The following is a 17,644-nucleotide window of genomic DNA, read 5'->3' on the forward strand; positions in this document are numbered from 1 at the left end:
CGCGTGTTCAACCAGGCCGGTTTTCAGGCTCACCAACCTCACCAGTATCTCTGAGTTCACATGTGTTTTGTTCTGGACCTATTTTCACTCAGACTCTATCTTTTCTTAATGTTCACCTGTTGGTTCTCTACCTGGACCCTCTGGATGGACTTGATTTCCCTCTTGGAACTCCCCATTACTTGGCTCCTAGGCTTTCTTCAGTAGATGTTGGCTCGGCTTTACCATACCTGAATCCACCATTGCAGACTGTCTTTGGTCAGTCTTTCAATCTGCCCTCTCTTGACCCAGCCTCTGAGAACCTCTGAGAACTCAGGGTCTATCACTGGGCAACAATTTCAGCCCAACGAGCAGCACATACGCTGTGAATTAATTATTCACAGGACTGAGCTGAATGGCTTAAATTTTTTTTCTTTCATTCAACCTCTATTGAACACCTAGTATATATTAGACATAATGCTGAGCATTTGGAATACAGAAGTAAACAAAGATATGTTTTTTCCTCCATTAGAACTCACAGCTTAGTGGAGGGGAAACATGTTACACAAATAATCACACAAACAAACACACTACTAAAACTGTGGTAAGAGTTACGAAAGAAGATAATAATAGGAGCCCAGGGCCTGAAGTACAGGAGACTTAATTTCCACCAAAGAAACAGAAAAGGCCCATGTGAACTACTGATAGTCATATCTGAACTTTGAACTCTGGAGTAACTGTTGAGGTTGATTTTTTTTTAATTAGGCAAGTGAAAGAACACCAATTATTCAATAATCGTAGACAATCAGTGTGGACATTTTCAGTGGTATTACATTAATTTTTGATAAAGAAAACAAAAAGACTCTAAGTCTTGAACGCTGCCTTCTTATTTATCTTTATTTAATTACTTAAAGTTCTTAGTAAGAATCTACACTCAAGCAAAAAATGCTTATAAGGTAAGAGCGTGGACTGTTTTAAAAGTAAATATTTGGTTAAGATGAAAAATAATTAAAAAGACTGCCAGAAAAATTCTGCACTTTATGGTGTCATAGAATTAAACTGATCTAGAAGCTATCTTCTGTCTCCACATTTCTTGGATGGTTTTGGTATGCATGCCTCGCACACTGGCTCAGGGAGGTCCATGTAAGAACCGAGTCCCTGGGAGGTGGTGTTGAAAGCAGCCCGCCAGCAGCCTTGCTAAGGGCTGTGAGGTTACTGTGGCATTTCCCGTTTCAGGCAGGTAAACATCAGCAGTTCTCTCTTTCATCAGTCACGGTGCCTTTCATTTTCTGGGGACCAATGATAGCTTTTAACTTTGATTCCTGGCCACCGTGAAAATGGCCATGAATAATGAAGTTTTATGTCCACGGCTTATTTTAGGGACAGAGGAGGGAAGGACATCGATCGTATCTTGGCAGACAAGTTCTGAGGATCACTGAAATGTAAAAGGTTTTGAATTTCTTTTTTTAGAAAAAGGAAATCTATTAAAATGTTGACCTCGAGTGGGCGGAGTAGAGCCAGCAACAGGTAGGACTGGAGGGGAAGGACATGGCATTCTCTCAGTAGGGAAAAGAAAATTAACCAAGTAGGATCCATTTTGAGTTGTTAGCAAAGCTAATCACCAATCAAGATGCTCTGATGTAAGGAGCACGTCCGTTTATTTAAGTTCAGGGCGCCTGACCCCGTGTTTCTCACATCGGGTACCATCCACATGAACACTGCGTAAGTCCTTCGTAAAGTGAAACCGATGCGACTTCCTTCAAAACCTGTTCATAGGTCATTTCCTTCCCAGCTTCGAGGAAGTCGAAGAAAACGCTCTCCGACGTTCATCTTTGGCGGGCGGGGCGGGGCGGGGTACTTGAAACCAGAAAGTGAAGAGTACACAGGAAGCGTTTAAGCCTGCCTTTGTGGAGGGAAATCTCTGGGACCTTTCCCGCTGCTGGTGGAGGGAGGGATATTCTTGTCTTCCTTCTGGATTGCTCAGCTCGACCAGAGAACAGATCGTGACCACGCGTGCTGCTGTGTGGAGAAGCCGGTGCACAGAGAGGAGGAGGCCCAGGCGAGTGAGAGAACCCTGAGGAGTCCCTGGGTTGTGGCTGCCGGGGCTGTTCACTGTCCTGCCGCCTCCCAAGGGTTTAGAATATTCCCGGAGTTTTGCTATATTGAGCAGCAGAACGTTGCCTGCCACTTGACTGTACTGCTTACTTAAAACCCTTCTGTGTTACTCTAAGGCACAAGTCATTTCTTCTGTTAAAATTAAGCTTCCACATTATGCATATACAAGTGAGAAAATGCCAATTTTTTATGTATCAACAGCTTTATGTATAAATAGCCACTGCATTAAAAGCAGAAAAACCAGACATTTAGTCTGTTCCTCCAGAATGTGCCCATTAGCTATTACCTAAAATATGAAGTGTCTTAATGTCTAAATGAAAGTGACAGAGAAAAGAAAAGTCATGAGACAAGAAACCGCTTACTTTTGTTTTGAAATATGGGTCCTGAAGTTATAGGAAGCAATCCAACATGTGCGGTTAGTCAGGTACATACAAGTGCCTTTCTCCTTTTCCTCAGGTTTTGTGTTGTCCTAGGGCCCCTCTCTCTACTGTCCTACAGAAGGGTCCATCCTGTGACAGTCAATTTTATGTGTCACGCTGGCGGGGCCGCAGTGCTCAGATATTGCCTCAAACCTTATCTGGACATTTCTTTGAGGATGTTTTTGAATGAGATTAAAATGTAAATCAGCAGACTCTGGATACAGCCAATAACCCTCCATAATGTGGGTGGGCCTCATTCAATCAAGCTTTGTGTCCAAAGCTTGGACACAACACAAAGACTCCCTCCAGGCCAGAGGGAATTTTGTCAGCGGACAGCAATGCTTCCCTGGGACCCTAGCCTGGCCGACCTCATCAGGTTTGGGCTTGGCAAACCTCTACAACTGCATGAGACAATTTCTTCAAATAGATCTCTCTCTCTCTCCCTCTGTCTGGCTCTGTCTTTCCCTCCTGCCCCCTCTGGGGAACCCCGACTGACACACCACCTGCTTGACCTATTATAATTAAAGTTTTAAAAAGAGACTGAAGGAAATCCGGCACACGGCGGCCCTTACCATTTTGCCTAGATTAGGCTGATTTCTCTCTGGCGATGCTACATTATCATTCCTTCATAGAGACGTTAGGAAATATATTATTCCGCCTACTTTTTGTATTTTAGTAAAGACAGATTTAAAAAACTGACAGATCCTAAATACTTAAAAATATCTCAAATCAGATGTACTTCGAAGCCTTCTTTTCACATTTGATAAACATATTTGAAATTCAACAATTAAATATAGTATCCCAATCCCTGGTTTTCTTGAGGTACATAGGCTGGATTATTGCCTTAGGGAGTTCCTGGGTCCCTTATTCTTGGGATGAGATATAATCTCGAGAAACATTATTCCGGCTGACTGCCACAGAAATGAACAGCGGCTCTCTCGCTAAGGCGAGCATCTGCTGGCACAACTGAGTGAAGATCCAGGAGTTGCACCTCACCAGCAGAAGTTTGAGACAGAGCGCGGTCACACCACGAGGAGCATGAGCAAAGGACAGTCTGATTCCCTGTGGAGGGCAAAGACGGTTTTCAAGGACAGGCTGGCCTCTGCCATTTCTGGCTAAGGCTTGCAAGCCCACAGAACTGCCCTCTCCACAAGAACAGAACTGTGGAGACTTCAGGGGATGGCGGGACAGGTTGTTGTCTGCCATGGACTTTTTGGTAATAAAATGGTGTGGTGACTTAGAATCCCAAATCATTCAGATTCCTTTGGTAACATGCTATGGGCTGAGTGGCATCCCCCTGAAACTCGTGTTGGAATCCTACTCTCCACTGTGACTGTATATGGAGATGGAGTCTATAAGGAGGGAGTCAAGGTTAAAGGAGGTCATCGGGTAGGAGGGCCCTAATCCTATGGAGCTGGTGTCCTTACAAGAGGGACAGACGCCAGAGCTGTCTCTGCCACGTGAGGACACAGGCTGCATGAAGGCAGCTGTCCACAAGCCAGGAAGAGAGCTCTCACCAAAAACCCAACTTGATCCAGGACTTCTAGTCTCCAGAACTGTGAGTGAATCAATTCCCGTTATGTAAGCCACCGAAGTTGTGGCATTTCGTTCTGGTCGCTTGAGCAGACTAATAGATGCCACTTAACACAATGGCAGGGTTACAGGTGTAGAGACATTTGTCTGCTTGTTCAGTGTGCCCACTCCCATGAGGCCATGAGCTGTGGGAGCACGGTCATGCCTGTCCCCCTTACCATCGAGTATCTGAGAACCATACACACTTGGCATAACATAGAGCCTTGTCACATCCGCTGGGATGGGTCATTCCAGTAATTAAGCAAGTAGGAGTTAATGGAGCAGTGGTCCTAATTCTACAAGACAAGCCAGTAGGGGACTTAGAGTCCCATGACCTTCTATGTAAAATAACATGATTTGAGAAGATTCTAGAAAATTCAACACTTCTGACTCTGAGAAACTATAGATATATCTCCAAAAGTTTAAAAAAAAAATCAGCATCCTCCAATTGTTGAAGACAAGGGAATACACGCGACTTGCTGTAGCATTCTTCAGGATTTTTTTTATCTGGGCCTGCGGTTCTATCATTATTGATTCACAGGAAATCAGACCACAACTGAGACAGAGCCCAGCGAGTCCATCTCAGCAGAATTCCACCTTGCTAGGCCTGATGGTTTCCCATCATTAAGTGAGGGCGGATGGGTGTAAGCCCACCATTGCCAACTAAAGCTTTTCAAGTTCTCAAAAAGCACGATGCCGTGTGTAGCCCTGGTAAGACATCCGTACCATGTACCATTAAGAACACGGTGGAAATGGCGGCTTGATTATCATTAAGTCCTATCTGTCATCCACATGCTTTCTCTTCCGAGTCAGAGCCCATCTCACGTGGTGTCTGTTGGGAAAGCTTGGCAGAAGTAAGGTATTATGAGAAGTAATTCTTCAAAATTCGGAAGCAGTTTGGGGGGCTAAGGGTGCTTTTTGGAGATGGTTACAGCTCTGAATGCCGTTCCTCAGCACAAAACCAGTCCCCATTGGGCTGAGGCTGTGCTGTGCACAGAGCATGGAACTGCGCGTGGCCGGCCACAGGAGAGCAGGGCCGACACGCCTGGTTTGGTCTGGCTTTGCCTCTCTCTCTCGGAGAGCTCCTAGGGGAAAAGCTTTGGAGCGCCACACCTGAGTGGGTTTAGTGACACTTTTCCTGTGGCTTTTTTATCCTGACATCAAGGTAAACTGACTTAAAAGAAAGCAAAGTTACTTGGATTATATGGGGGCCTCTGAAACTGATGTTTATATTTCTAGGGATGCAAGGAAAAACACAACAAGAAATAAGACTACAAAAAAAAAAAAAAAAGTTTCGTGCCTACTGGAAAACCCTAACGCTATATAAGGAAAAAGCCACAAAAAGGAAGGTCTTGAGCTTTGTGGAATGCTTTAATCCAGTGGTACCAACTCTGTTCTGCGTCCTCAGCCCAGAAATTCTTACTTTTCATGGAATGAATAAAAATGCTTTCTGTGTGTATGTGTTACTTTAAAATATAGGGAGTTACTACTGCTATGTATTTTCAAGAGATTATTTAAAATGCCACAGAATTTAGGATAGCTTTTTGTTTGTTTGTTTTGTGTCCTCTCACATAACACACACCAAATGGACATTCAACAATTATCTTATGGTTGTGTTACAAAATTCCAGTGTTAAAAGGGGATCCTCGTAAAAACCCTATAGTTATATGTCTTTATCATGGCCCTTTTCTGCTCATCATTTTCTCTAAAAATACCCTTCTCTCATCCATACCACTTTTTTCTCAGATAATCTCCGTCTGCGTTTCCTCATCCTCTGGGCTCTGAAAGAGAAGCCTTTCTCTGCTGATGGTCCTTCCCTCCAACGGAGAGAAGATGCGCCCTCAGCATCTTTGCCCCCATCACAGCGACCTGCGTCTGCTGGCGCACCATGATGGGAGACTTCCTCAGGCCAGGCGGACGGGCACACGACCAGGGCTCGAGTTCCCAGATTTTCTTCTAGCCAAGGAACAAGGAAAAGCAAGGAAGATGCTAGAGATACTCCATGAAGTGGGCAAAAGGTTTTCATGACTGATGTCCTCCAAACAGTACGACCCACACCAAGATCAGCTCAGCCGACACGAGTCTTACCTTCCGTGTTTTGTGTGGGTTTCTCATTCTGGATGACTTCTTGATGTCCACTTCAGTGGTATTTACACATCCGGGCTGGAGATGGAGAAACAGAGAGACAAAGGAATCTTTGAGAGTGAGGTTTTTCATCCGTGCGTTAACGACTTGCCGTCCACGTCCCTGGTAAGTCTTTCCACAGACCCATTAAAAAAATTCATTATACTCTCACTCCTTGCAAAAAAAGACCTCAGATAACATTCTCGAATAACATCCAGAAACAAAAGAAATGCATGGGCTTCGCCCATGAAAGTGGTTGTTGACATTAGAAGTTGCTAAGTCAACAGACTCAGAGCAAAGGTGTCCAAAGATTAAGTGGATGATAGCCCAGCGGGTACCCACACAGCCCTGCTCAGATGCCCCTCTGTGTGAGGTGGCACTGTTAATGAAAGGCTGTTTGCTTCCCAAGTTGGGAAACTTACCATCCGTTGACCTCACTCAAATCCCAGAATGAATATCTTTTTTACAACGGTTTGTGAAATCAGGGTACTAGAAATATTAGTAATATTGATTAACATTAATGATGATTAATAACAACATTATAATTCATTAACAGTTAATAATAATTAACAACAGTATTAATAATAATTAATAATAATAGAATGGGAGTGTGGGCAGCCTGCTGCTGGTTCTCTGACGACCTCAAGAGGATCATTTTGCCGGATTTCTTGTTCTGTTGCACAGAAAGAGAGAGCGGGAAAGCTTCCTTTGTGTTTGCAGGAGGAGGGGAAGGAGGAGGGAGAGAGCAGGGCGGGGAGGGGCGAGAAGGGGAGGAGAAAGAGCAGGGAGGAGGGAGAGGGCGGGGAGAGAGAGAGGACAAATCAGGAAAAAGAAGAAAGGAGATCAGGAATACAGGAGACCCTCTATCTAGAAAGGTCCTCAGGTATCACTTGGTCTCTAGAAGTGACCGGAAGTAAGTGGTTATATAGAGACTGTGTTTCGCCGGCTTGCAAGTCCTGGCACCGGCTACGGGGATCTCTGGTACTAGTCAGAGGTATTAGGTTGCACAGCTCTGCTCAGTTTCTCTATTTCCCCCACAGACGGCAAGATCATGAACACGTCAGATACACTTCAAAGTGACTCCAGAGAAACTGTGAATGTGGAGAAAGATTTCTTCATCCTTGGGATGTCGTGGGATGGGGAGGGGTAAGGCAGCGCTGGTGTGAGGCCAGAAGTAAGCCGTTCTCCACCCTCATGGCAGGCAAGGCCACGGACTCTGTTATAATGAGGACGTGGGGCATGTTCCTAAGTCACACTGTCCTGACAGCACAGCCACTGGGACAGAACTCCACTATAATAGTGTACGGCATAGGGAAGTAGGCAAGGAAAGCCTTTTCTCCCGATTTTTCTCCTTATGTATGTTGCATACGAACTATATATACCACAAACACAGAAATACACACACACACACACACTCTGTACTAAAATCTTAAATAAATGACAAATTTGGTTGCGTATCTAGACGGACACAGCTGGTTTAGCACCATGGTCTGCTTGGCCGTGTGGGAGGAAGGGCACCCGCGTGGGTGGGCTGGATTTACTGACACGGAGCCTCTCACTTTAGCTACCCCAGCATCAGACTGATGGCGATCTGATATTCCAATGCGGTTTTTCTATGGCTGGTTATGGCCTGAGTATTTTTTAAAAGACCGCCAGTGATTCTCTTATGCAGCCAGGATTCACAATCATTGATCGAGATGCAGCAAAGTCGTGTTTTGAAAATATTACAGCAGTATTAAAGTGTCTCCATTTCCTTGGAGATTTCCATTTCCGTGCAACCTTCCACCTGCAAGCCTCAGTCCACGAGGAAGGTGAAGCACTGAAATTCTTTAAGCTCGTACCGATGCATCAAGGGCTGAGTGGGCCAAGACAGACCACAGGGATCTTCTTCTCTATGTTAAGAAGGCGGATAAGGAGGGTGTGATCTGGAGGAAAGGGAAGGCCCGTCCTCCCATCGGCTGGAGAAGAAGAGACCATTTATTACTTATCGAAAAATATTTATTTCTGCATCTAGTTGCCAGACTTTGTGATAAATGGTGAAATACAAGGACGGATGTATCATCTCCTAATGTAAGAAGGATACTAAAATGCGAATGAGCTCGGTGTGGGAGCGCAGGACTGGAGAGAAGCTGGCGTGGGCGTTACGCAACAGAACGTCTCATACACCCCTTATTACGGCCATCCTCTTGGTTCTCACCAACATGGCAGATAAATATTTATATTTTTAGTATTTGAGCAAATTCGATCCCTATAAGAGCATGTGGTCTTTGGTTATTTTAAAAAGGCAGTCATCCTTTTAAGGCATATATAACTTGTACCACTAGCTGGCACCAGATCCACGCAAAATGTGATGCCTAACTTGGTTTTATGCACTACTAAACACAGCTTCCCAATGAGATATAAATAACACAATCACTACCGAGTAAGCACTCCATAAAGAATGTTCAAATATGTACTGCTGGCCAGGTATAATACGAAGTTCACAGTATCATTCGATTTAAGGAATAATAATGAAGTAATATTTACACTGGCCTGGAAAAGAATCATAACTTATTTTGAGCGATCCAAAGGTATATTTATTCAACAGAATTCAGCTATGCTGTGACAGTACTGCAACATTACTTATTAAAAAGTAGAATTTAATGCCTTGGAATCCATTCCTGAAGTAGCAAAAGGATCACATTATTGAGAAATATTACTGCGATAGCGTTCATGTCAGTGTCTTAATGAGTTGCAAAGCAGAGCTGAAATTTTGGTTTCATCGCTGATTTTACTTAAAGGAATCTGAGTACCACTCAGTTCCTGTCATGGCAAAATGCCATTATTAGTTGTGGCAGAAGGCACACTGTTGTCAGGATAACAAGGAAGACTTAAGGACTCTTCAGTGAAGAGCAGCGTGAAGAGACAATCACGGAAAACCACTTTCTTTAATTCAGTCCCAGTACCTGAAGTGAAATTGGGCAAAACCATGTCCTCAATGACAGATGAATGGAGATTTAAGAATGAGGTGGCAAACAGAACTGATAATAAGAGAGATCCATAGTCCTGGAAATTAGGAAAAAAGATACGATTCTGGGAAAAAGTGAGGTTTTGAATATTGAATTGAAATATTTTGAATAGTTATTGGCTCAAATGTGATTCAGTTACTGGGGAAGATTTGCCATTTTGTAACACAGAACAAGTTTTAAAAGTTCAATTCATCATGTATTGTACCACAGTGAAAACGATTCCTCACTCTTACATAAAGTGATTACAGGTTCTAGAGTGTTCTACTTCAGGATATTTTTTTTAAACATCGAATTGAAGCAGGGCTTACTAGATGCTGTATGTGCAGGAGGTTGTTTAGGGTAACTACTCTGGAATCCCTTCCATTCAATCTCCTCTATAATATTTACTCGCTTGATTACTACTCAGTCTTATTTGTGCGACACAGGTTCTGGATTATCTAGTTCCACTTCGGTGTAGGCTGTGAACAAATTCTGGGAGTCCACCGAGAGAGTGAAGGCTCCAGCAGCAGAGGGGAGGGAAATATACCACGATGACTTGGAGCTGTGGACAGTGGTCAGGTAGAAACTGCAGCTCAGGGTAATGAGCTAAGGGAAGTCTACCACGGTAACGGTAAGGTAAGCCTACAGAGTAGTGGAGGTCATAAGGGAAGTGACTTGATATGATTTGTATTTTAAAATCAAAATTAACAAAAATTAACTCCAGACAGATCACAGACCTACATGTGAAATGCTAGCTTGTAACCTCCCTAGAAGATAAGCATAGGTGAAAATCTAGGTGGCCTGAGTTTGGTGGTCATTTTTTATATTCAACAACAAAAGCACAGTCCATGTGAGAAATCACTGGTAAGCCAGACTTCACTAAAATGAAAAACTTATGTTCCATGAAAGATAAGCCAGACTGGGAAACAACATTTGCAAAGGGTATGTCCAATGAAGACAAGCATATGAATATACAAAGAACGCTAAAAACTCAACAATGAGAAAATGAGCAACCCAATTAAAAAATGGGCAAACTGTCTGAACAGACACCTCACTGAAGAAGATACACACATGGCAAACGAGTGTATGAAAAGATGGTACACATCTTGTGTCATTAGGGAATTGCAAACTAAAGCAAAATTTAAATACCACTACACACTTACTACAAGAGTCAGGATCCAGAGTCCTGACAACATCAGATCACCAGGGCCAGAGCTCTCATTCCTTGCTGGTGGGAATGCAAATTGATATAGCCTTGTAGTGGAGACCCTAATAGGTTTTTTTTTTCTTTTTTTGTAATGTAAATGCCTGATTGAGTCTTTGGTGAACTAGCAACCAACCTGTTCAAAGAGGTACTCATTTCAAAGACTGCTATCTCAAAGCAATGCCTCTTTAGCTACACCACTGGATAAAGAGCCAGGCTGCCTCCCACCTATGCTTTCTTTGTTTTAGAGAGCTTGGTTGATCTCAACAACGGATCATCTGGGCTACTTGTTTTTGTTTTATTTTTTGCTCTTCCTCTTTCACTGCTTTAAATCCCTGCTCTTATGTTTCAAATTCACCAGTAAAGAGTGCACCTATGAAGCCTTGGGCCCTCACCTAGACCCTAGTAAAAGCAGTACCCCAGGCCTGTGTTTTCCCCTCTCCCCTCAACCTCATTAGGTGGCCCCATATGTGCTATGTAATTAACAGGTTCTATAAGTGGTAAACCTTTATTTAAGTCTCCTGATAGCTGTTGTGGAGGGGCAACTTGCAGGAACAATAAGAACCATGGGCTGATCTAACCACAACACTGGTTATTGACAGGCTGAGACCAGCACAAAACCAGCCATTCTGGAAGCTATTTTGCAGTTTCTTACAAAACTAAACCTTCTTTTCCACCTGATACAACAATTGTGCTCCCTGGTATTTATCCAGAAGAGCTCAGAAAGTATGTCCTCAAAAAAAACTGCACACGGATCTTCACTGCTTTATTCAACATTGCCGAAACCTGACATAGGCAGTAGGTGAAGGGATAAACGAGGTGTGGCATGCAACACAACGGAGGTGTTTGGAGCTGAAAAGAAATAAGCAATTAAACCATGAAAAGACATGGAGGGATCGTAAATGCATCTTGTGAAGTGCAAGAAGCCAGTCTGAAAAGGCTACACTGTAGGATTCCAATTATAAACATTCTGGCAAAGGCAAAACTATGGAGACAGTAAAAAGATCAGTGGTTTCCAGGGGTGAGAGAGAGGGGTAGATGATTTAGGCAGAGCACAGAAAATTTTTAGGGCAGTGAAACTACTCCGCATGATACTATAATGGTGGATACGTGTCATTATAACATTTGTTTAAAGCCACAGAATGTTCAACACCAAAAGTGAACCCTAGTGTAAACTGTGGCCTCCAGGAGACCATGATGGGTCTGTGCAGATTTATCGATAACAACAAAGGTACCACTGTGGTGAAAGATGCATTTTGAGGCTAGAATCAATAAAACTTGCCGATGGGTTGGATCATAGAGCACAGTGAGGGAAGGAGAGTCAACGGTGACTCCTAGTTACCGGCAACTGGACGAGGTGGTGCCATTTATCGAGATGAGGAGAGAAACCAATGTAAACACAGACAGAAATCAAGGATGGCTCCTGGATTGCCTTTACATACAATTTGAGTATTTTTACTGATTTCTCCAACTAGAATAGAGCTCTTTATGCAGTCACTGTCAAGAGTCATGACTCAGAAGATTTCAACATTAGTGCTTGTGCAATAATCTGGCCCATCCTTTTGTATCTTTGACCTTTGGCATCACCACTGGCAATAAGAGCCCATCATTGAATATGAAAAATTCATATCTGATGGGTCAGTCACAGAGAGCCTGGTGGAGCGCCAGCCCATTCCTCAGAGTCTCTACTCTGCTTCTCCAAACTCTTCTCCCGTGCATTCTACCAGACTGAACTAATCTCTTCTGATTGACATCAGACCATTTCCACTTAACATCTAGGAACTGTCTGTTCATCCTTCCATGATAGTCACTTTTTTTGTAGACTGGTAGCTGCCACACAGGCCCAAGTATACTCAGACTGTCACAGTTCTCACCAGGCTACTGAGAGGACTCGAACTAAGTTTGCTATGGCTTCTTTGTCATCACTGGCATTACTCATGCTTCATGTTCAGCCTTTAAATACTTAAAATATTTCCAGCTAGAGTTGCTTCAGAATTTAAAAAAAAATCACTGGGCAGAGGTTGAATAAAATATGAGCTCCTTCAGGAAGTGACAGGGTCTGAGGCAGGTGTGCGTGAACCCTGCTTTTCTGTCACACTTGGGCCTGCCATTCACACAAGTGGTTGATCTCCTTCCTTCTCTGGTTTTATGTTTTGTTTTGTTTTGTTTTGTTTTTTCTTTATAAATGCTGGTTGCAATTTGAGGACATGCAAAGATTTTTCAATTGTGGGATAAAAAAGACCCCTCTGAGATTGAAAACACACACTCCAACTTGCTATACACTGGGGAGCTCTGGGTTGGCATTCAGGGCACTTTCATAACCTTCAGTGAAGTGGCATTTCAGTTGGCATTATCTTGCTCTCCTTCTGGGATCTCATTCATGGGAAGGTGAGTAGTGACAAAATTTTAGGATTCCTGGTCCATAAACTTCATATTATTAAGTGCCTTAGAACTTTTGACTTTAACTCTTAAAGTGTTTGTTGAATGTAGGCATGAACATGGAAATTGCTCTAGCATGAAAGTTAAGAGCTACAAGGTAGGAAAACGGATCAGTTAACTGAACTGGTGAAGGCAGTTTTGTAGACTATTACTGTTGTTGGTACTGGTGATTTAATGGCATGCTGTGACCAGTTTAGAGAATCAAATAAAATTCCTAATAATATAAACAACTCACAGTAAGTTCAAAATGCTTATAATAATCGTTAACACAAATCACAGTGGGGCACATAGAAAATAACAAGTTCATGAAAATCAGTGGACATTGGAAGTGGCCTTGAATTCAATAGCTTGTGAGGCTCTGAAGCCATATATTCCTAAATGGAAAAGAGGCTTACTTCCCTCTCCAGGCAAGACACACAGAGAAGGGCTATCTGTACCACACACCTCAGCTCAGCAAGACCTCTATAAAGAAGATGAATTTCAAAGACACGCTCTGTTGCATTACACTTGATTTCCAAAAGTAGCAAAAGATAAGCATTTTATTTATCTAGTGGTGTCAGAAAAGAGAAGTTCACATACAATTATTTCCCAGATTACATATTTATCACTCAGTGCCAAAACTCAATTTTATTTTCACCATTAGAAAAAAGGATCTTTTAAAATAATTCCCACATACCCCGACATTCTTACACAATTATACCTGAAATAACACAATCTTTTCTTGTTGATTCAAGGTCATTTTTGAGAATGACACTGTGCCATCTTTAAGACAGCAATGCCTATGAGGCCAGATGGTCCTAACTCTTAATGATTTTGAACTTTTTTCTCATTTTATGCCATTTTTTTTTTTTTTTTAATGCCTCTGCCTTCTGCCTGTCAGTAGTCGGTTTTGCTGGTCTCAATGTCCTTGTCCCCAGTACCACCCCATCATCCTCTAATCTGTTACTTGGGTTCTGACAGGGGTCAGGAAGCCAGACAAATACTTCCTGCAAAAACATGGTGTCTAACATTTTAGCAAATGAACCAGTCAAAGCACCTGAGTTAGAGTGCGGGTGTTTTCACAATTTCTTTGGGTAAAACTTGAAGAGTTTATTCCTGGCTAAATTTTGGAGATGTGGGGAAGGAAGTATAGGAATGGTGACGACAGAAATGTAAACAAGTTCTCATGCTATCTCCCGAAAAACTTACAGGACATAAATATTTTACAAGCTAACTGAGTGGATCAGTGTAGATGACAGGAAACATCTGGCTGGAGTTCTGAGACAGGGGACCACACCGGGAGGGGGAGCTTGTGGTTCATTCTGTGCTCTCAGGGGCAGGAGGAAAACCTCAGCGCAGGGGGAGCCTGGGCAGCACGCTACAGAAGCGCCTGCCCCAAATCCTGCGAGTGAACAATCGTGGACCTGCTCTGTCCCAGCCACCCGTGGGGAAAGTGTCCCAGACGCAGCTCTAGTTTTAGTTCAACTGCTGGGAAAGGGCACTGGCCGGCCGGGAGCTCCTCTCGCTGCCCCCACCCATCACTCATCGCCTCTGCAGCAAAGGCCGCCACCATCCAGGATGTTCACGCCGTGACCCGGGAGTCATCATGGCACCTCGCCTTCCCTTACTTCCCACGTTTCATTGAACAGCAAATCTTGTGCACTTTCCCTCCAAATACATCCTGAATTTATCTGCTCCCCGTGTGCCACCAACCTGGTCGAAGCTGCCATTCTCTCCCACCTGGCCTGTCCCAGCGGCCTTCTCATTGGTCCTCATCAACCCTTTCTCGCTTTCTCAACTCGACTCCCAGGCTGCTCTCTGCGCAGCAGTCACACTGACCTTTTGAGACTAGAGCCACGTCATTATGCTCTTCAGACCTCTGCACACGTCTCCTCACGTTTCAGATACGAGGCAAACCCTCTGCCGTGTCCTACAAGGTGCTACATACACAGCCTCTGCCTTTCCAACCCCACTTGGTACCTCTTTGCTTCTGCTCATGTCACTCCAGCCTCACTGGCCTTCTTCCTGCTCCTCCCATGAATCGGTTTCTTCCCTTTGGACTGGCTGCTGCTACTGTCCCAGTATTCCATTCTGGTCGAAGAGAGGCCTTACTGGACTACTTGGCCTCCAAACCCTCCCAATCATATCACCCTGGTTTTTTTGTTTTTTTGTTTGTTTTTGTTTTTGTTTTTGTTTTTAATTTATAGCACTTGCCTCTACCTGGAATGTTCTTGTACATTATATTTATTTTTTCTCTACCAAAAAGTAAGCTCCTCAAATATAGGGACTTTGTCTGTCTTGTTTAATATCATCACCAGAGACTGAATTTTTCTGTTACCTAGTAGGTGCTTAATGGATATTGAATGAATAAATAAACAAATGAATGAGAGAAACCATAGATTATATGTAACAGTTATTTCTGAACACTACTCTTGTTTAAAATACAACATGAGTTTTATTTACTGTGTTTTGGTATATTGTGCATGTGTGCTTGAGAATATTGGTACCTATAACTTAACTTCCAGACCAACTGGTCATCAACTATCTTTATTATCATACATTAATTGAACAGGAAACAATGGTGTAATTCTTCAGTTACACTTAAAAGAAATATTTCTGGTACAACAAAATTTAGCTCAAATATTTTTTTTCCACTTGAAATGTAAGTAGTCCATTGCTTAAATGAGTAAATATGGCTAATAATTTATTACTTCCAGATTTTACAGGGGTTGAGTACTTAAAGAGCAGGAGGACACTGGGAACTTAAGAAGCCTGAGTTTCAGAGAAGGCAGTATGAGTGAGCTCCCCTGCCCCTGCATTTATAATTTTGTTTCAGACTATCTCCATTTTGACCTACAAACATTCAAAGACAAATAAAAGCTGTGCTTCTCTGCATTTTGCCCACCTGGATGTTTAAGGCACACCAGAGTTAAGATAAAACAACTGAACTATAGGACACAATAGTACATGTCATGAATCAGTTTTTGGTTTTTAAAAGCATGTGGGTTTTTAACAATATAAAGTCATTCAAATGATGAATGGCTGATATCCAATGGCCTACTACAGATGAAGGGCTGATACCCAAGATCTATAAAGAATAGAACAGACACTTCTCCGAAGAAGACATACAAATGGCTAACAGGCAAGTGAAAAAATGTTCATCGTCATTAGCCATCAGGGAGATTCAAATCAAAACCACATTGAGATATCACCTTACACGAGTTAGAATGGCCAAAATCAACAAGATAGTAAACAACAAGTGCTGGAGAGGATGTGGAGAAAGGGGAATCCTCTTACACTGTTGGTGGGAATGCAAGCTGGTACAGCCACTTTGGAAAACAGTGTGGAGATTCCTTAAGAAATTAAAAATAGAACTACCCTATCACCCTGCAATTGCACTACTGGGTATTTACCCCAGAGATAGAGAAGTAGTGAAAAGAAGGGCCATCTGTACCCCAATGTTCATAGAAGCAATGGCCACGGTCGCCAAACTGTGGAAAGAACCAAGATGCACTTCAATGGGCAAATGGGTAAAGAAGATATGGTCCATATACACAATGGAGTGTTATGCCTCCATCAGAAAGGGTGAATGCCCAACTTCTGTGTCAACATGGATGGAACTGGAAGAGATTATGCTGAGTGAAATAAGTCAAGCAGAGAGAGTCAATTTTCACATGCTTTCACTTAACTTACTTGTGGAGCATAAGGAAGAACACGGAGGACATTGGGAGAAGGGGAGGAGAAGTGAGTTGGGGGAAATTGGATGGGGAGACACCATGAGAGACTGTGAACACTGAGAAACAAACTGAGGGTTTTGGAGGGGTGGGGGGCTGGGTGAGCCTGGTGGGTATTAAGAAGGGCTCATATTGCATGGAGCACTGAGTACGGTGCATAAACAATGAATCTTGGAACACTGAAAAAATAATAAAAATAAAGTCATTCAATCCATGTACATGGGGTGTCTTTCCATTGGTTTGTGTCTTAAATTTTTCATCAATATTTTGTAGTTTTCTATATCAAGTCTTCCACCTCATTATTTAAGTTCATTCCTAAGTATGTTGTTCTTTTTGTGTGTCCTGTTATAAGTGGAATTGTTTTCCTAATTTCCTTTTAAGATAGTTTGTGGTTAGAGATTGGAATCCTTGTACACTGCTGATGAGAATGCAAAATGGTGCTGCCATTACAGAAAACAGTATGGACATTCCTGTAAAAAATAAAAATGGAACTACCAAAAGATCCAGTAATCCCACTTCCGGGTATTTAACTAAAACAACTGAAATCAGAATCTCAAAGAGATACTGGCGCTCTCATTTTAATTGCAATGCTACTCATAGTGGTTAAGATGTAGAAACAAGCTAAATGTCCCTGACAATGGAAAGATAAATAAATTGGGTAAGTACATACAAAAGAATACTGTTCAGCTTTTAAGAAAGAAAGAAAGAAAAAGAAAGAGAAAATCCTGCAATGTGTGACAACATGGATGAACCTTGAGGTCATTAGGCTAAGTTAAATAAGCCTGACAACTTAGAAGAAATGGATAAATTCTTAGAAATATACAATATTCCAATACTGAATCAGGAAGAAATAGAAAATCTGAACAGACCATTTACAAGCAACAAAACTGAATTGGTAATCAAAAACTACCAAAGAATAAAAATCCAGGACTTTTGGACTGGATGGATTCACAGGTGAATTCTACCAGACTTAAGAATTAATACCAATTCTCCTCAAACTATCCAAAAAATTGAAGAGGAAGGAAAACTTCCAAATACATTCTATGAGGCCAGGATTACCATGATACCAAACCACACAAAGACATCACAAAAAAA

At 42.5% G+C, this 17,644-nt stretch overlaps 1 protein-coding gene across 5 annotated transcripts in view; it reads right to left on the reverse strand.

The window, feature by feature from the left end:
• Positions 1-17,644, reverse strand: part of RGS7 (regulator of G protein signaling 7) — a 497,889-nt gene that overhangs the window by 29,367 nt on the left and 450,878 nt on the right. For all 5 annotated transcript variants that reach the window (XM_045084652.1, XM_045084650.1, XM_045084651.1 and 2 more), the window contains one exon: positions 6,171-6,245. In XM_045084652.1, coding sequence (XP_044940587.1) covers positions 6,171-6,245 — 75 coding nt within the window. The remainder of the gene's footprint in view (positions 1-6,170; positions 6,246-17,644) is intronic.

This window comes from Mustela putorius, unplaced genomic scaffold (genome assembly GCF_011764305.1).
Source record: "Mustela putorius furo isolate JIRA1106 unplaced genomic scaffold, ASM1176430v1.1 tig00000785_pilon_pilon_pilon, whole genome shotgun sequence".
NCBI classification, from domain to species: domain Eukaryota; kingdom Metazoa; phylum Chordata; class Mammalia; order Carnivora; family Mustelidae; genus Mustela; species Mustela putorius.